At 37.6% G+C, this 20,974-nt stretch overlaps 1 protein-coding gene across 1 annotated transcript in view; it reads left to right on the plus strand.

Moving 5' to 3' along the window:
* The window catches only part of LOC135986915 (regulating synaptic membrane exocytosis protein 1-like), a 115,247-nt gene extending 97,482 nt beyond the window's left edge, over positions 1–17,765 (plus strand). The window contains exons 2-3 of the mRNA XM_065631471.1: positions 15,914–16,127; positions 17,718–17,765. Coding sequence (XP_065487543.1) covers positions 15,914–16,127; positions 17,718–17,765 — 262 coding nt within the window. The remainder of the gene's footprint in view (positions 1–15,913; positions 16,128–17,717) is intronic.
* The last annotated feature ends 3,209 nt before the right edge of the window (positions 17,766–20,974 follow it).

The following is a 20,974-nucleotide window of genomic DNA, read 5'->3' on the forward strand; positions in this document are numbered from 1 at the left end:
AAATTTTTAATTTTACTATGTGCTGTGCTTAAAGCATAAAATAAAACCAGTTAATGTTCTCCTTTTCTAATTTTCTAATTCACTAAAATGCCATATGCTTTTCATTTGTGTTTACTTTGGCATCCAGAAAAATGAAGGGAATTAAATAATGCTGGAGACAAGCTTAATCATTATCTTGTGTTCAAGCACTTTGATGGTATATTTAAAATAGATGTGTGAGCCTTTTTTGTTCCTTGTAATATGGTATTATAAAGGAAGGTGAATAGGATGATAAATTAGAGATGCTCTCAGCGAGGCTGTTAAATTATTTTTAGATAGAAGACATACTGTACACACTGAGCCTTAGCTGAATATAATTAATTCGAAACATTATCACTGTTGTGCTTGCAGTCCTATTGTAATTTTTTTTCAGTTCGGCATCTTGCTGGCTCCTATCACACCCCTCACTGTGAGATCTTTTCCTGTTTTGCACGTGTCCTGTTTGTCACCACCATATGGTAGCTAGAATTTCAGTAGCTTTGCTCTGTTTACAGACCACTGTGCTTTGTCATATTTTTGCTGCTCACCCTGTATTGCCATCTGATACCTATCATCTGTTTAACACATTGGATGCCAAAAATATTCAGATTTTTTTTTTTTTCAAATGCATGTGTGAGAAAGACTGTTTCAGAAAGCTGTTTTAATAAACATTGCTCCAAAGTAATTTCCTGTTATGTTGAACCAGTACCCACACCTCTTAACTTTCCAAACTTCTTAACAGGTGCCAGATGACTGAAGGGATATATTGCAGCACTGGGGATTTTTTTTTTTTTTCTTTTGGTTGTGTGCATTACACTGTTAGTAGCAAACTGCAATGTGTTTAAGCATCTTTTCCCACTGCGTGATTGTAACAGAAACAATATTCTCAGAGAATAGCAGGGTCTGTTCTTACCCTGGTTGCTAATTCCAACTTTATTAGGCTTGTACCGAGTAACTGTTTTTGAGACTGGTTTGACAGATAGAATACATTATGATTTGCAAGTGTTGGCATTAGTGATGGCTGATGCCATTTTAATCCAACTTTTCAATCTCTCGTGATATTGACACCAAAAAATCACTTCACTAGCTGTCATGATGTAAGTAAATTTTGAGGACAGGGGAACAGATAGTATGAGAAAAGACTGTATCACTGAATTAGAGGTAGAGGAGCTTGAGAAAGCATTTGGGGTATTAGACATTGTGAGTTTTTCATTCAGTAGTACTTTAAGATGCAAAAATCTTGACTTGCCAGGTGTTCATAAGCTTAAATTTTAGAAGAGGTGCTCATAAGCCTATGTTTCCTATGGCTTCTTGGTGGGACGAAGAAAAGCAATTCACAGTTGAGCACCCATAGCAAAGCCATAGAATTCTGTGGTCGCCTTCTGCCAGTGTCCCTGGGTATTGCTGTGCGTGGGGTTTTCCAAACTGACTTAACTGCTTGAAAGTGCAAGTCCCTGCATGACCAATTGCCTATAAACAGTAGCTGATCTCCGAAGACTTCGGGTAGTCCCATCTGATGGGCGGTTGTTCTGCTCTCCACTGACTTGGGTCATCTTTGTTGTAGGGAGCTTGACTGATCAGGACAAGTTCTGCTTGGGTTATGGGATTCGTTCAGCTGAACTTAGCGATGCTACTAATTAATATTATTCAGTTCGATAAATGGTCTTCTCTTTCATTTACTCAGGCACTGGTTCATTAAAACATCTAGTCGTTAGTAGTTCTGTATTCAGAGTAAGAGACCTAAATACTGGTACATGTGTTTATCATTTTGCGTAGGTGCAAATTTGTGCCTCACTTTAAAAACCTCTTCCATATGACTTTAATTCATATTTTTTTCTCCTCTCCAATCCTTAAACCGAGCTTTTCTATTGTAAACACCTCCCATGCCCTTTCAGGCTTTTCGCACTTTGTTTTACGTGGCTTTCCGTTATTCACCATTTTATGCCTGGTTGGTTAAAATGTGATGACCATCCTTGGGAAAAAACCATGCCTACAGAAGCATATTATGTGATTCAGTAAATTAATTCAAAAAGTTGAAGAGAACACCATTTAATTCTCCTCTGTTTCACTCTGATAACAGATTAGGTTTTGTTTCTTCACAAAAATATGATTTTGGTGAAGTTTAGTTTAAATAAATGATATTTGTATTCCATAATATAATGAAGCTGACTTTTTGAAGAGAAAATAAATCAAGTTATTTTTTACTCATTGATTTAATGCATTTTAAGGGACATTTGCTGGAAGAGCCACTTCGCAAAACAGTATTTTACTGGAGAAAATTCCTACAGGGCTCTGAGACTACTGCTTCGAGGATCATTTTGTGCTTCTTTCAGTGAAGTAGTGGCATTAAAGGACTGTTATGCCATCCCGAGCTGACACAGGTCAGCTCATTCAGGAGACACATTTTGTGTCTTGTATATTACATGGTGCTGGGTTAGATTCAGTAATATTTAGGTAAATGAGGAAAATTAAGACATCACTTAGGCAGTTGATAAGGAAAACCTTGATCCAGTACCTGAAATATTCCTCTTTTTATGTCCTGTTATAAAACTAGAGATGGAAACTTCTTGCGTATTAGCTAGCAAAGCAAGAAAAAAGAACCAGGATTAGGTAGCACAGTTTTTATCCCTATTTTTTAACTCATAATCTATTGGTACTTCCAGTTATTTTTTCTCCACTTTTTTACAGTTTTTGGTTCAGCGGGACTCAGTATCAGTGACAAAAAATTCACAGAGTGATTTGGTCCCATTCTCTACATTAGAGGTTGTTTCCTCCTCAGCTGCTAATCAGTGCTCTTGATTCTCGGGCATGTTGAAGAACCCTTATTTTGCAAACAGTGTTGTTTCATGTTGCTCTGAGAAAATCTAGAGCTGTTGATTTGGCTGGGGAATACAGCAATTAGTTTCGCTCTGCATCTTGATGAAACTTTCTTTAAGGAACTTTTCAACAGTCCTTGTTACAAGGTTTTATAAAAGAAGCTTGTGTCTAACATATTTAGGGCTTTTTTTTTAATAGGCCACTGTGTATGAAAATTACTTGTATCTGCAAATGCAGTAATGTAAAAGGACATGCCCTATAATCTTGCAAATGATACCAGCCTGGCTGGGTGTCTTTGGGATCTTTGCTTTCTGCCATACACCTGTACTAAAACAGTTCATCTGTTATGTTATATAAGGAAAGCAGAAAAAAGGAAAATATTTCACTGAAAGAAAAAGGCAAATTAACCTTAGTTAGTTGCCTTTAATAATTTTATAATTCTTCTCTTTGTATCAGAGTAAGTCCTGGTTTCATATATTTAAGTAAGCCTTGCATAAAACTTTATTAAATACTTCTCTTTAACATATATGAATAGATGTTTGTCCCTGAAATAACTGGTGAAAGAAGACATGACTTATCTTACTTCTCAGTTTAGCAGGGGCTAAATTATAAGAGTGTTGTGAATTGCAGAGATACTGGAAGATGTTCTCGCTGCTCTGGTTTGATAATGCAGGTAGGCAGCAGGTAGGAGAAAATTTCTCAGGTCTCTTTTTACAGTGTATCTTATGGAAACTGTTGATCTGACAAGTTTTACAGAACCGAAATTCACTTTTAAAACAAAGTCTGTGGCAAACCTTGTTATTTTGATTTGCAGTAAGAGAAGCCTTTTTTTTTTTTTCCAAGAGGCACATATCTCGGTTAAAGTCATATACAAACAAAATGAAGTTTGCACCTTGACAAATGCTAGGACTTTATTTCTTAAAATGCTTGCTTTTGACAGCGCGGTTGCAGGAGCAGCTCAAGCTACCACTTCTGCTGCAGTAAATGGTTTTACCACCCTCTGCCTCAGCTTCTGATTCTCCTTCTGCTTTTTAAAATTGTTTTTATTCATAACATTAATGCAAATGTGTGGGCTCAGGTTTTTTTCCTTCATTTGTGTCTAACTCCATTCATTTTCCTGGACTAGGTCCCTGTGTGGTTGAATGAGTATTGCTGTCCCTTGGTTACTGTGGCTCGTTTTCCTGCAGCAGGTATTGCCTTAATGCTGCAAGTAGAATAATATATTTATTTACTTGTGCAGTTTTGATGCATGAGTAGTTAGAACAATCTTTAAAAATATGAATATCTTTATAGGTCCTATGTTTATTAGGTAGCTAAGGCTTGGCCCGGAATGCTTGTTTTAACAATTCAGTAAGAGAGGGACTGTAACCTGGGGATATTTCCGTAGTGGTTGCACTCGGAAAACTTCAGGCTGCTAACAGCATCACGTAGATGAACTCATGAGACTTCTGAACTCTGTCACTTGGAGGTGGTAGCTACTCTTCAGAGCAAACCACCTGCTCTCCTGCTGCACTCTCTGTGTTGGGAGCGCTGAGTGGTGAAGAAATTAAATGGGAAACTGCAGCAGAGCTGTGATGGTTACGTGAGATGATCAATATTGGTGAGGTTGCCCACAGGGATAAGAGGCGTATGAAAGTGCCCATAGTGGTTAAGACCAAAGGAGAAGGCATTGACGCATCGTGCGCTCTTCTCACCACTCTTCTACTGGCTCTGGCCAAACTGTCTTTGTACAGCACTGGGAAGAGGAAGCCTGACAGAGAGGATCCTGTTGGCTTTGGGGCCTCCAGCATCCTCTCATGTCTCTGGACAGAATGTTGTTTGAGTAGTCTACTGATTCTGTGGAGGTCTTTGTGGTGCTGTGCTTGGTGTCCCCTGCCATTAACTATTTTTACAGTTGAGTGTTTTTCTTACTCCCCTCTATCTCATGTGTTTGTTTTGTTTGTTTGTTTTAATTCTTTGACTCCCATGATTGTTTTCCCAGCTTTGAGATGGTGGTGACAGTGTTTAGCTCCATCCCCCTTCCATAGGCCATATTAGGGGTGGAGAACCAAAAGCGGCCTATTGGGGCTACCCAGAGAAGCATAAAAGTATAAGGCAAATGGGTAAAGATATGTCTCCTCTCTGCATGATACCATGTCATGTACCTTTATATACCTGTTGTTCTAGCAGAGCGTTGAGTTGACTGTGTTAGGGGACACAGAAGTGTCTGCTCGCCTGGAAGCTGGACTATGTGGACTATGGTTGTTCCTTGCAGTTTTTAAACCAGCTTTTTCCAGTGGGCTTGGGGACAAATGTTTATGAATGTTATTTTGGTGTGGAACTATGTGCAAACCCACCTGATGAGTCTTCATACTGTATTAATCCTTGTGTCACTGAATTTGATGAGTGTAATTATTTGTGGTCAGTGTAATTACAAATTTTATTTGGATAATGCTATGAAATGGTTAAATTAATGGAGCTTTATCCTTTTCCTGTCACCGGAAGGCAGAAAAGTGGGTGGCTCCTTGCCACCATTTCCCACTCGCCATCCTATTTCCATTCTTTTAACTCATTAACATTTTCAAAGTCATTAATACTGACTCTTCTGCTTGTACTTACATCAGAAGGTTACTTGAGGGGCTTTATGTGAAACCTGGTCTCACGGCTGGTCTGAAATTCCTCTCTTGCTGTGACTTCTTCTGACAAAGGTCTCATTCTCTAAGACAGTAATCTGGAGCTTCTTCCGCCCTGGTGTAAACTCCATCATTTACAGTTCCCTCTGCACCTCGGAGGGATAGATCATATCTTTCGTCTCTTTTTCTTGTATTCTGAATTTGTGTTGCCCTTTCAGTGTTTTCCATGCTTGTGCTGTGACCTAGAGTTCTTCCTCCTTGTTTTTGTGCAAGCCAGCTGGGACATCATGAATAAGGAGAATGTGTTTCCAGATCCCAGCTCATAACGGCAATTGGGTGGAAGGGCTTATACCTCCTGAAAAAGGCCAAGGAAGGGGGCATGGAGGTTCCCAAAATTGCAAGGGCTCTAGGTCCTGAGATGTAGTTGGGATGGAGCAGTACTGGGTGGAAAGACTTTGTCTCCCTTCTCTCTCAGTCTTGTTTCAGTTTTTTTTGCCTATTTAAACATCAAAATACCAAATAACTCTTAACTGTTGAAATGTAACAATTTTGCCTCCAAAATACCCACGAAACACCTCCCAATGCTACTGAAACACTTTTAATGAAAAATAAGACTTTAACTGCTGGAATATAAGCTTTTCTTCACACAGTTACCATAAAGCATAGGGACTGTACTCTTACTTAAGGGAGTGGAAATAGTCACATGAGGAGAATGGAACATCTTTTTATCAATGGTATCAGTTTTCATATTTTTATGAACTCAGAAGAAAAAAAATCAGTTGATTTAAATTATTTGCATTTTTCATAAAACCATGGCATAAGAGTATGTTTTTAAACAAAGAATGGATAATAATTCATTATTTTTTCTGCTGAAGGCATTGATTTCTTCAGTACTAAGTATATCTCAGCATGTAAGTGCTTTTTAATACAAGACATACACAGTTTCTTTCTGAATTCCTCAGCTATGCCTTTTTTAGTACTGTTATGTGTTGTTTGCTTCATTATCTGGTTTCTCTTGTATACCTCAGAAAGGGTAACGCTTGTTCAGGAGGAACTGTGGGAAGCTGGAATGTAAATTCCTTATTGTAGATATCGCACATTTCTGACTCACAGTTCTTCGGTTTTGTAAGGAGGAAGTCTGCTTGTGGGCTGTGATTATTTTTAAAAAACCAAACCCAACAAATAGAAGTATATGAAAATAAAGTTTTCCAGTAACCTACATTAGGAAACTTCCAGGAAGCTGAAAAATTACATTTTATGCAAGTCATTTAATGAGCTCATTTATATGCTTACAGAAAACCTGTCCTTAGTAAAATGTTATCTTGCAAATGCCTGTTACTGCTGATGAAAAGGCACCAGATAAGAGCCTCGTGAATAAAGCCGCAGTCCACGCCACTTTGCTGGTGTCCCTCTGCTCCGATGTGATGAGGAGGGGGACTTTCTAACCAAGGTGTGGGACTTCTTTGCCTCAGCCTGTACAGTCTTGTTAGGATGCTGACAGGCAGCATGCACTTGATAAGACTTTATACGAGCGAATTTGAATGAAGATAACTTGGACAGAGGGCATAAGTATCTGTTACATGTGTACAACTTCTAATTCCAGTGGTGATGGCCAGCTCTAAACTCCTGTGGGAGGTCTGCAAGTGAAGCCTTCATCTTGGCCAAGATGGGACTTCATCACGTGTCTCATAATGAAATTCTTTATGGTTGTGCTGCTCCTGGTTCCTAGGGTCATGGGCATGTAGGAAAATACTAACATGCATTAAAACCACTTTGTCCCTCATGGACATGGAGAAAAGGATGAGTATATTGCCTTAGAGTTGGAAGCTACAAAGTGTATTACTAGAATCATAAAATGATTAAAAAGAAATTTTAAAAAGTAACTTCATGAATTTCTAAATAATGTTGGGAGGTTTGTATTACCATATTGCCTGGAAGCACTTGTCATGGACTATAACCCTTCTGAAAGAGGGTTTTTACGGCCATAGAAAGAAAGTCAGTCTTTGCTACAGGGGCAGCCTGTGTTGTAAGTATTAAGCAAATAATAAAATAATAGGAGCAGACAGGGGAGTCTGTATTGTCTGGCCTGATAAGTAAAAGTTTTAACCTACCAGTAACCTATTTTTTGTCAAGATCTTTGTAGGCATCAAGGCAAAGGACAGTTTGAAGAAGGATAATGGGATGATGTTGTTACTAATACTTCCGCGTTAGGAGTAACAAGGGGAAAACAGCAAAGATTTGTGCTTGAAAGTTTTAACTTGAGCAGAAGCGTCTCAGTACTGAATGAGAAATGACAGGCAGGGTGGAAATAGGCTGTGAAAGTCTTTGAAGGTGAAGATAAGCCATTTATGTTTTATGCAGTAGAAAAGGAGGCTCATCGGAGGAATACAAAGAGAAAGGTAAACCAAATTAAATTGTATTTCTTGCAGGCATCTGATTAGACTGTCAGGAGGACAGGCTTGCACTGGCAAGAAAAGGAATTGAGGGATGATCTGCTGATAGCTGAATGTTTTAAGCTGGATGGATATGAAATTAGCTAAACTTAAGTGTGTTTTATTAATTTGAAAAATTAATCTCCGAGGCTTGTGTAGCATTTTGAGGTAAAGGTCTAAATAGATCCGAGTCCAGTGTGACACAACAGTTATTGGTCCTGAGTGACAGGCAGAGTGGAGGTGATGGTTAAGGTTTGCTGGGGGTATGCAGAGATCTCAGTTTCAGTTTATAGAGTTTGATGTACAGGTCACCCATGACAGGAGTTGGAAATCTACGCCAAACACTTTGGTTTGGACAGAAGGAGACAAATGTGAGGTAGAGAAACAGACCTATGAGTTACAAGCATAGTCAGATTTGTGTTTGTGCCAATAAAACAGGGAGAAAGAAGAGATGTTGGCATGTGGAGGAGAAAGGGATGATGCTTAGCAGGGTTCAGGTGGTGAATCCTGTGCCAGTGAGGTGAAAAATGTCACAGGAGGCAGGTGAAGACCAGTTGAAAGAATAGAGTTGAGCCATGATTGCGTGTTGAACGAACAGGGAAGAATTAAGAAATCTTCCGGACAAGTAAAATCCAAGATTTTGAGGAAAACTGAATATTTGTTGTTAAGATAGGATATAGAATATGCTATAATATGTAGTACATAATTATTATTGTGATATATTTCTAAAAAAATGTGTGGGAGGGAGAGACGAGATACAGGAAATGTGAATAGGGAAAGGTCATATGGGTGATAAGTAAAGTGAGAAGTTGGACAGTAGAGAGCAGCAAATGGGGTAGAAGCAGCCAGTTTATGGAGGAGAAAACCCTCAAGATACGGAAGCCTTTAACACTTCAGTTTGCAGTCCTTTCATGAATGCTTATATTACACTTACACAAACATGGCCTTTTTTGCTCTAAAGATTAGTTGATTGAGTTCCTACCTATTCCATGATTTGGCAAGTGTTTTTTAGAGACAAATTCTGTACTTTGCTCTTAAAATGGCCGTTCACACTAAATAAAAAATACAGCAAGAACAATAATAAAGGAATATTAACGTAACATCCAGATTCTCTCAGAAGTACAATATTTTACAATATGAGTACATTCAGCAGTCATTTGATCTTTGCAAAACAACCAAACCAGATATCACCTGTGCTAAAAAGCAGCACACCCCAAACGTTCAAAAAAGCAGCACACCCCAAACGTTCAAAAATACACTAGACTTCCAGTATGGTTACGTATTAATGTTGCTACATCAAGGACTTGGGAGCTGGAAGAGTTAAATACGTGTGTGTTGTTCAACCTTAATTTTTTCCTGCTTTTGCAGAGAGTATAAATTTTACTAACAGATTTATATGTGATGTGAGGATGCATGAGGTAACCAGCAAATATATCTGGACTTCTTCACTGAACGTCAGCTGTTCTTCCAGTCAGCACATGCTGGATTCCCCCTAAGCTCCACGTTTCCCTTTATTCAGACAAAACTATCCATAGTGTCTTGCTCAGGTTGCCCCTCTTGGCTTCGTTGTTTAACGCGTGTGCTCCCAAAACGCATCACAAGCTGACAGCTTTTCCCAGCTCAGATGCTGGTGGGAACGCCTGCGTGAGGTGAGAACCCACAGCTCTGCAGAGCAGCGAGCTGCCCGGTGGGACCAAGGGACTTCCAGCTTCATGAAGCTGCTGAGCACTGGGGTTCAGATCACAGCTTCAACGCAGCTGCTTAAAGTTTGCTTAGATCTACCCATTGCCTTCTATCGATCAGATCTACCCATTGCCTTCATGGGCATATTAAATATCCAGAAGCAGAAAATGTGTGGAAACAAATTTGCATTCTTGATTACCGTAAAAAATAATGCTAAGAACAGAACTTGGTAAAAGTCTCATTTCATGAAAAAAAAAAATTGTCTAAGCTCTGCGTGATTATGTGTTTCTATGGCATGACTGAACAAGGCAAAGTACTGCTTTTTACTAAGTTTTTTTCATACATGCAATAGCCACTGGTGCATAGTTACCTAAGTCTATATCACTTAGTAAGTGGCACTTTTTCTAGTAACATGAACTCATGACAGGGCATAATATTTTTATAATGTTAAATCAAGTGTTCTAAAATTCCATGACTGAATTATTTGAATTCAACTGGGAGTGTGAAAATGCAATCTGTAGTGCCATCTGCTGGACTTTTAGGTAAATAAACACATATGATTTCATACTGCATTTAAAAATCGTTTAAAATGTAACTGCATAAAGGTGACCCAAATCTTTGGCATTTTTAGAAAAATCTGTGCACACAGAGCATACTTACGCAAGTGCATTATTTTGTCACTTTTTAATCTTCAGTATATATGTGCAAACATTTCAGATAGGTATACACTAGAAATGTAGAAGAAGATGAACAAAAAACCAGTAAAATAGTCTTTTAATAAAAAATTAATTGGATCATAATTGTAATATCTGCCTAATGGAGATGATTGCAGCAGTATAAATACACATCTTGGACCAACTCAAAAAAAACCAACAACATAAATGATAACTTCTGTGTGGTTTGATACTCCACTTTCTGATCAGTCAATATTAGAGATTACCTCAATGTCCATTGTCCTCCAAATGATATCAGTGAACTGTCTGAAAAGTTTGAGGTGTGTAAGATGTTTATGACACAAGTGTATTGCAAGGCTTACAGTTTTCAGTAAGTACATGAAGACATGAGTCAAGCTTTGCAGAATTGCCCATCAGTAACTTTTTTTTTTACTAGTTTACACTAATAATCTAAAATATTGCATATTCAAATGAAACTGTGGTATGGGTATGACACACAGCTAAAGCCTTTTTTTGGTGAAATGCCTTTGAAGAAAAATGGGTGGAGGAAGCCACTACACTTTCTTGGGAAACAACCCTAGAAACCTTAATATATGTTGTAGTGTCCTACTGTAAAAGTGAACAGGTTAAGTCTTTCAGTGTCCTCATGAAAACTGTGTATTGGTTCTTGTCTTGCGCTACCAGCGGTGCTGCCAATATCTCACGTACATGTGGTGCGGTACTGAGGCTGATGCTTAAGACACCAGAGATGGAGTCATAGTCATGGTGCTATGGTGTGCCTTTCCAAGCAGCTTTTCCAGAATTTTAGCAATAGAAGATATTTTTTTTAGTCATATGAGATCTAATGTGCCCAATGTATGATCTTTTCTTGGTCATACACATACATGCAGGTAGGGACAACTGTTTTGTTAAGAGCGTGCGAGGTCTGCACAAGGGAAGCAAGGCAATAATAATGTTGGAGGAAGCTTATCCTTCAGGTTTCTTGACTTGTCTGTGCTATATTTCATTTGTAATTGTTTTTTATATTGTTTCTCCATGAAGAGGAGAATGGTTTTAATCCAATGTGTGGAGAGGTTTTTCCTGCCTGGTAAGTTGACTGCATAGTAAAAGGCAAAGCAATACTGAAGCCTTAGGCTGTCAGACGACGCTGTTGGTGATCTGAACAGTTCCAAAGATACAGTCACTTTAGTGTTTCCAGCAAAGGATGAAATTTCACATCTAAGTGTTAGAAAGAGGTGCTCTTGGAGGTACTCAAAATTTTATTACATTGAGACAATACGTTAAAGAAGGTAGATCCATTAAGCAAGAAATGTGGCTAGAATGATACAGAACAAAAATTAACGGACTTCTAGTTCAGCAATATTAAAATGTAAATATATAAATATTTAAAATATTAATGGTACCATATTATATATTTAAAATATGTGAACTTATGAGCATTTTAATGTTTTCTTACATGTACACCTGGAGGGATGTTTTTCTAACAAATTCAAATTTTGTATCTAAAAATTTCTACTTATTTTCTTATGCAACTGCTGCTGATAGATTTTGTGGATTCAAGGATCAAATCCTAAGGAACACATAAATAAAAAAAATTTCTTTTAAGTGGAATCTAAGATTTGCAGTTTTACGTCAAAGGACATTTAAACTGAGTAACAACAGTGGCCGTTAACTTTTATGTACTGTCTGCTAAAGTCACAACCTCAAAAACCCCAAACGAACAACAAAAAGCTTTTACAAAATACTATTATTGGGAGATATTTTTTACTATTAAGTTTTTTTCTATTATAGAATAAAAACTCAATGAAATCTGTTCAAGATATCAATTTCAAACATAAATATTAATTTTAATAAGAAGAATATTTGGTAGATTTTTTTCTGGTCAACATTTTAAAACTAAATACTGAATTTTGCTGTATTTGCCACTGTGTTGTTCCAGAGCACATATGGAAGTTGATTTTAACAATTATTTATTAATAGGTAGCATAAAATCGGAATGAATTGGATTTCATGCTTGTGTCCCAATGTACACGGAGGCTGGAAGAACAGCACACTTGCAGCGCGTTGCCCCTTCTGGCCATCTTCTGCCTCCTGTATTTATCACTTTTGAAGGAAAGCTTCTATGAAACTTCTTCATTCTGACATATATGTCCAGTGTTAAGCCCTGGAATGTTTTCCTCTATTTTTTTTTCTAATATTTTGTTTTGTTTTGTTTTCCCACCTTTGTCTTTGGAGGCTGGATGGGAGAGGAAACCTCCCCTTTTTGGCTATGCCATGATCTCAGTAGTAGAACTAGCTCAGTTTTGGGGTACATGATGAAAAGTGGTGTGGATATATGCACATATTTCTTTTACGTAGTAGCCTGGTTGCTTTCTGTTGGAGATTTCCAAGCCTTTATGTTACATGCTGTTCTGAAGTCTCTAACCTGACCTTTAGGAGGCTGTTTACATTGAGGAGTAATTAACAGACGTACATTTTCCTTGCTCTGATGAAAATGTGCTCTAGAGCCTGGAAGTTAAGGAGCAAACTTGAAAAACGTTCATCTGTATTTTTGTTCTTGCTTCAGAGAATACTTAATATACTTTTGTGTAAGGCAAATAATACCTCTATAATATATAAGGCAAAACTGTTGAGAGGGATTTGCTGTCGCCGTTATAGAATAGCCAGAGATACAGGGATCCCGCCATTCCTCCAGAAGGTGGGAAAGGTGGTTCAAACCTTGCAAAAGGAGTAATTGAACCTAAACTATCATGGGCTGGGAAAGATTCCTTCTGCTCTATGAATTCTGCAACCATTTTGTCCAGTTTCATTCCCACTGTAGATAAAATGTTGGGATTTCTCCCGTAAGGCGGAGTATGACATGCAAGATAAGAACTGGGTTTTGAACGCCTGATGGTAAAAAGGCCAGTCTTACACTGATGCAGAAAATAAGGAATCTATAAATAAGAGCACCTTATTTATAAATAAATGGGATCTCCTCTCACTTAGGTTTTGCTTAGTTGCCAATATGTTTATCTACCTCTTTTTGCACACAGAAGGGCAAAACATCATTGTATTAATACAATCTGTAAGCTTCATATGAGATGGAAAAAATTCAGATTTAGACTGTCTTACTGGAAAAGAACAGGAAGAGTCGCAGTGCTTGCTGTTATCCTCTCTTTCTGTGTTACTAAAGAGTCAGAGCTTTCAGTCTTTCTGTAGTGGAGGAGAACTGAATTTAGTTTCCATGGTTCCATGTTTTAACAGAACATTGGATTCAATAAATGATTTACCTCCAGACCTCTCCATTATTTAATTCCATTCTTTAAGCTGGCTATTATACAAATTCCTGAATGTCTTCGGTTGTTTCTATGCATTATAAGTGAGCAGCTGTGTAAGATAAGTTAAATCGTATGTGTAATCCAATAATGTGGCCAAAAGTATTATGTTTCTCCAGTACTTTGCCTAATTCTTTTGCCCCACTTTTCTCATCTTAATACTGCAAAGGTTTTTTAAGCAAGTTAGTAAAAAATAAAACAAAAGAACCTCTTTGCTGCTTCTCCCAAGATTTTCCTTAGCATAAAGCATTAAGGGTAATGCATGATGTTTGTAGTGAGGGAGAATAGATGATTTGGCTTAGCATTTGCTAATGCTGCACCCTCACTAGAATGTGCCCGTATGAAATCACTGTTTTTAGAGTGGGAATTGGTTGGTTTATGTAGGTATGAGCAGTGATATTCCTGTCCAAATAGAATATGTGTATTTTACCACAATTCCTGTTAGTTAAGTTGAATTATCATTTTCTAGGCTTGAATATCGTCTTAAAGGAAAAATACCCACTTCACCAAAACAGTATTTCATGCGGTTAATACTGTTTACTTATACCTTAAAAGTCAAACCAAGTTCACCAGACACACAAAAAATCATGCAGAAACACAGAATTGAAGTATGCTAGAAGTACATTGGTTAAATGGTGAGAGTCCCAGTGCTGATTAATCAAGACCTCTATAGACAACACACCTATTGTTATCATTTATTAAACTCAAGATTCCCTGTTTCTATTAGTAATTATTTATCTGTTCATGATCTTTTTTTAATGTCATCCATGGGCATGTAGATTTGAAACAACACCTGAAAATGTGGGTGAAAAGCCTGTGTGTTCCACATAAATGGTGAAGGGACGAGTTGTTCGACGTGCTGCACTGCGCTGTGCCATGGGGGCTGCCTGAGGTCTTTGCTCAAGCTCATGGAAATAAGGGTCCAGAGTTGCAGCGCTGTCCTTGTGCACCTACAGAAATTTTGCTTTCTTGTGTGATTTGATGAGTAGTAAGGTAGTTAAAAGAGCTGAAATACGATCCATTTAATTAAACTTCAGGGTGGGCTTTCACCTGACAGCCAGGCTCGTTGCTCATTGCTGCAAAAAGGGTGGTCCTGCTGTCCACTGGTCCTTTTCCTTGGGTCCTGCCTTCCTCCCAGGTCTCCAGTGCCCTGCTCAGAGTGGAGTGATTTGGGGGGGAAAAGAAAAAAAAAAAAGACGAAACTTTTTTTTTTTTTTTTTTTTTTTTTTTTTTGAGGGGGAGAATTAATTTTCTGTTGTTTCAGGTCCATGGGTTAGCTCACTGAGAGGGATCAGGTGAATGTCACAATCAGTGCCTAAGGAGCAGTGACAGCTTGCAGCCGGGAGCAGGAGAGGAGCTGGGTTGCCCTTTTGTGAAGTGCCTGGACCTGTAGCTGATTCCCCTCTGAAACTTCATCCTTGACAACAAAATCTCATAGAAACCAACAGAACATCTTTTTCCTCAGAGATAATGTCATAATTATATGAAAGATGTGATCGTTGGATATCTAATTATTATTATTCCTTATTGATAGAAGGAGAAGCGAAGGCTGGAGGCCTTTGTGCACCTCCCTGAGGTCATAATGAGAAGGTGGGTCTTTTGGGTAGCAGGAGGTTTAGCCAGTTGGTGGGCATAGTGTCAAGCTGTTAGTTATTTTGGGCAGCTGGAGGAGAAGTCCTACTTGTTTGAACATCAGTCTATATGCCTGCCAATACTCCTATATATACTCCTACAGCTAAGCTAGAAGAAATGTCCGTAATGAGGGATAGCAAACCTTACATAGTCTCTCATACTTGACAAGAGAGGATACTGCAGATTGTTAATAGATCTATTTGACATAGAAATTTGTTCTCAGATTCTTGTAGGGCCAGTGTGATTGCAGAGCGCCTGTTGAAATCTTTAAGTTACATGTTTTAGTAGTTTCGATCTTCAAAACTGTAAGCGAAGACTGATTTATAATTTTTTTATTACACCTACTGTGTAAATAACATTTATTAAAAAGCAATGCAAGTTTGCTCAGGCAATTACATTTCTGCTTTTATTCTGTACATGGTAGATACTTCTGTTTAAGACTGTGCATTCTTTGCCATCTTTTTGTATTTGTATTAATTTTTGTTTAAATGAAATGATTCACTCACAAGCTTTGAAGTAAGCCTAATGGGAATACATATGTCTGTTATTTTTTCCTTTAGATTCTCCTATACAGCCTTCCATGTGCAGTGTGTATTTGATATGAGGTACATTTATTGTTGTGAACATGCCAAGAATATTAGGTAGAGCTATAAACTGAAAGAAAGAAATACACGGTAGTAGTATTTCCTCCTATTCTTGCTATATAAACTTTTTTCTCATCTATGCAGGAGGTTGCATCAACAATTTGAAAGCTATAAAGAGCAAGTAAGAAAGATAGGGGAAGAAGCCCGCCGTTACCAGGGAGAGCACAAGGATGATGCTCCAACATGTGGAATCTGTCATAAAACAAAGTTTGCAGATGGTTGTGGCCATTTATGCTCTTATTGCCGGACCAAGTTTTGTGCTCGATGTGGAGGTCGTGTCTCTCTGCGATCAAACAATGTAAGTCTTCTGATGTGTACTCTTAAGAAAAAGCCTCCTTGACATTGTTACGCTGTAGACTGTTCACCTTAAGTTTGGCATTTCATGCTTCATTTTACCTGTCTCATTCATTACTTCATTATGAGGTGTGTATAAAGTAGAACAATGTATTTATGATTGTGGAGATACTTAGGATTCACAGAGTTAATTAAAAAAAAAGAATACATGGTGTATAGTTCAACTGAGTGATGGCTTGAAAAAAACATACTTTTTTATCATAGAATGGAAGAACGAACGGTTTTGCTCAGGTACAACTCCACATTGATAAATTTTTATTGAACTCTCATTTCATTTTAGATTTATTTTTTTATAGAGCTTTTCATATACATTTATACATTTCTCTTGCATAAAATCAGTCAAATTTTGGTTAGAAAAAAGACACAACCACTTTTCTTACCACAGTGAGAGTGTTATGTCAATTTGTTTTAAATTTGTTTAAAAAGTAAAACGATAGATTGATCTGGATTAAATATCTTGCTTTCAAGCAGGCAAGATAAATCTTCCTCTCTCTGACTCGTGTGCATTTAGCTGCAGTAGCTTGTCCACAAAACTGCAGAGTGTCTGAGAATCCACTCTGTTCCATCAGTCCCTTACAGGGAACTGGCCACTCACTTGCACGCGAGTGGTAGGATCTGTATTTGGAAGACCATTATCCAGTGATTATTTTTGGCTGATCATCTAGTACTATGGTGTGTTATAAAACATTTTACAAATATGCTTTTACTGTATGAATAGTTTTGTTATCTGTCATGAGATGAGGTGCCCGTCTTTTGTAGGGGAAGTGCATCAGTGTTGTTTGTATCAAAAATAAATTCAGTTAAAAGTGGTCACAATTTTTATAGCAGATAATCATGTTCACAGCAGAATTACTTTATGGCCTTTGTGCTTTGAGCTAAACATCAACTGAATAGGTCTTCTTAAATTTCATATAAACAAAAAAAGCCCAAACAAAACCTCAGAAAAATACCCGTTTCATCTTTATTTTGGAACTTTTCCATAGCCCTGATGTACTTGTCCATTAAATTAAATTCACATTCTGAAAAAATTATGTAGTTGTATTGGACCAAAAATTTCATATATTCATATTTTAATATAAATAGATGCAATACATTGCAAAACCTGCAGGTGGTGTCATTAGAGCAAGTCTATGAAAACATAGTTTACTTTGATACGTTATACTGTTAATTGGGGTGTATATGATACAGCTTGTATTTACGCAGAAAAAAATCGAATAAATTTTAATTATTTTTCGCCCACTGTTTCAAGTCACAGAAGTGGAAACGTGTCCATTCATTTGTAACTTGCGGGTTTTTTTGTTACATTATTTATGCTTCTGGGGGTTAGGGTGGGAAAACATGTTTTCTACATTTGCAGTAATATAATCTTTTTATTCAAAGCTTTTTTTTTTCCTTTGGAAATTTTATGATTTTATCTCTGTAGAGGAATTGCATTTCTTTGAAATTTGTCTATTAATACTTGCCTCTTTTATTCTTTTTCTCTTATTTTTTTCTTTTCTCTTTTTATTCTGCTTCCTTGGATGCTTTCCCAAAGGAGGACAAAGTGGTTAGAATCCATGCTTTTTATCATTTATTATTATAATGTTGTTAGTTAACTGGGAAACATATTAATGTAAATAACTGAAATGAAATTTTAAAATCTTCCTAAGGGGAGGGGGGAAGAACAGGAATCCTAACACCCAGGCCCTGCCCACCCCCTAGCTGAATATACTCTTTGAAGATAGTCCAGCAAGGAAACTCAAGACTGTTGTCAAAATCAAGACAATAAAATAAATTAATTAAGAACTGAGAATTATTAATGAGCTAAAAACTAGAGGAGGGTATAAAACTATAATAAAGCTTTATTTCATAAAAATGTCTTTGGTTAACAATTTGACTTTTTGCATGCAAGGTCCTTCCATCTGCTTCAGGAAATCTAATTTAGAATTTTAAATTGCAATTTTACATTGATTTATATGGTTTGCTGTGTTTCACTTCTAGCTGCAGCAGAAATTCAGGGAGTTCTTGTGAAATCAGCTTTCTGATTTCACATTTCAAATGATTTGCATAGGCTAAAAATCACCTCTTAAATCCGGACGTAAGTATAGTGAGCAGGATGGAGTGGGTCCTTCGTGAATGCGTAGTTACCATTTCAAAAATGTGCAGAAGTCTTAGGATCAAGTCCTGGCATATTGGTCACTAATGCTTGTGCCTCAGCTGAGATGGGTGCGGGCAGTTCCCCGTGGGTCCCTGTGCATGGAGGAAGGGCTGGCAGGACCTGAGCAGGACGGTGTGTGTCTGGGAGCTCTGCAGAAGGTGGTGTCCAGACTTCAACTTGGAGACTTGGGTAGTGGGAATTCACCAGCTTCCCTGGATCTTCGGCCCAAAGGAGTGTAAAGTCATTAAAAGCCAATGGAGTTTTGATGTGAGGATGATGGTGCTGCACTTGCGTTATGAAGTGGTGGGATGTCCCCACTGACCTCATAGCACACCTGTAGCCTGTGCTTTAGTACTACGCAACACCCAGAGAAAATGATTTCTATCATACCTGCATATTGTAGTAGTTTTTTTCTAAGGGAGCTGTGTCGTGAGAGCATGGTTGTTTTCCTAATGGCTATGAAATATAACTCGCTACAGCTTCCTTCCACTATCTGTTTGCGTGGTGCTCTGAACCAAGTGCTGAAGTAATCCAGGACTTCCGGATCTTTTCCATTCTATTATTCTAAATCACGTAGGGTAGTGTGAGAGGAGTTTTAGCATGACATTGATTTGTTACTAAAGCAGTGCATCCCGGATGCGTCCACTGGGGTGTATTAAAAGGCTGATGTGCTTGTGGCAAAGTCTTCTCTAGGGCCAGGAATGGCAATGTTCTTAGGTGCTGGAAGTGCCACTTAGGTACAATTTAGCCACCTAGGTTTTGGAGAGCAAACCAGGTGAACTTCACCTGCTTATATGCTTGAGGCATTCTTCACACTTCAGTTTGGAACAAAAACTTTTATAGGTTACTGAAATTGTGATAATGTCCATATGCAGTAGAGATGGTGTCTTTGATGAGGTGACAGCTTAGGTTTTCATCTTTGAATGGGATCCTTTGAATGCCTTTTGGGATCCAGAAAATAGACTCCACTGCACTAAAGTGCTCTGAAGACATCTGTGCTGAGGACATACCTGACTCGTTTGGGTTGTCCTGAGTTCAACTAAATATGTGCTTGCATTGCTTTGGGTTTTGCTGTGTTGAACTCCAAGCTCCCATATACCGAGAAAATACTCTAATAACGTATGTGACAATATCCATCTCTTTAATAGTTGAAAAGTTATGAAAGCCAGAGAGAGAGTATCCAACACTTAGTCCCGTTTGCATGAGGAACATGGGAACTTTCTTTAAAAAGTAAAATTGCTTTCACAGTGCCTGTCTCTGAAAGCTAATGGAATATAAATAAATATAAATAAATTAATTAAAATCAATTAATAAATTAATTAAAATTTAATTCCAAAATATGACTACATACCTAGGAAGTAACGTATTTTATAAGCAGAACTAGTGGTATAATTTATATAAAGCAACACTAAAAAAAAAGTAATTTGTTAATTATTTTCAGTGACTCAACATTCCTGACTAATCTATGTATACAGAGAAACCTTTCTTTATCTGATTAATTAAACATTAGTATGTTTAGATGAGCCTTGTACTCTCCACGTGAATTTTTACCACAATAAATCCCATTAATATTAAAACCCATGCACCCAGCTCCTACAAGCTAGGGCTGCATCAGTTGGAAAGGATAGTAAACTGTGAGTTACCAAAGTGCCAAGCCCAGGAAAAGTCAAGCATGATCCTAGATTCAAGATATTTCCTGTAGAGCTGGAGAATTAAATGATAGTTGGTAGTGTTAATGAGGCCTCACCTGGGATGTCGTGTACTGTGTATTGCCCATCTTTGATAAATTCCAATTGACGGGCACAACGTAAGTCACACAGAGGATGACCAAATAAATTGAGAGTTCACCACAGAAGACTAAAGAGAGTAGAAGGACAGAAGCTAAAGAAATTATAACCGATATCCAGAAATACAGTAAATTTAAACAATAAGAATAACCTTTAAACTGGAGGAGAGTGAATACGAGACAGAATAGAATAAGAGGATGGTAGGTAAGACCAAATGGGTGTAACTGGCCTATAAATGCTCTTGGCTTGGGAAAAGATTTTTGCAATCAGTAGAGTAAAGCTTTGGGAAATATTTTCATGTGACTTATTGGAAGGAAAAATAACCCAATAAAAATTTAAAGGCCAAAATTGATAAGTTTAAGAAAGGATTTACGTGATGTGGTTACTTGTGGCTGTAGAGGAATGTATTAGGTCCTTACTAGGACTAGGTAATATTGCAGGCAAAGCCTTTGAAACTGTTCTTGACTTTTCAAGTACCAAATATATTTTAAGCACTGTTTCAAAAATAGATAGCAGAACTTAATATGTTTTCTCCTTGTTTAAAATAAAAAAGGACATCCCAAAACATTAATTTCTTGTAGTGGGAGTTAGGAAGCATCCTGGGTTTATCATGAGGCTTCTCCAGTGCACTTCCAACATTAATTGGCAATAACTGGTACATCCATTAAAAGGCACATACTTCTTAATGATTTTTATTCTAATATGTCAAAACGCATACTTAAATATGTATCTTAAGTTCTTCCATGTTCTGTATTGTTTAGCTCTTCATACTTCTCACCTGAGCCTGCACTCTTTTTACATGGTTACAGACAGACCACGTTTAACAGGAGCATTGTCAGATAAGAGGACTGTGAGCTAGTTTGGTTA

Source organism: Caloenas nicobarica, chromosome 3 (assembly GCF_036013445.1).
Source record: "Caloenas nicobarica isolate bCalNic1 chromosome 3, bCalNic1.hap1, whole genome shotgun sequence".
NCBI classification, from domain to species: domain Eukaryota; kingdom Metazoa; phylum Chordata; class Aves; order Columbiformes; family Columbidae; genus Caloenas; species Caloenas nicobarica.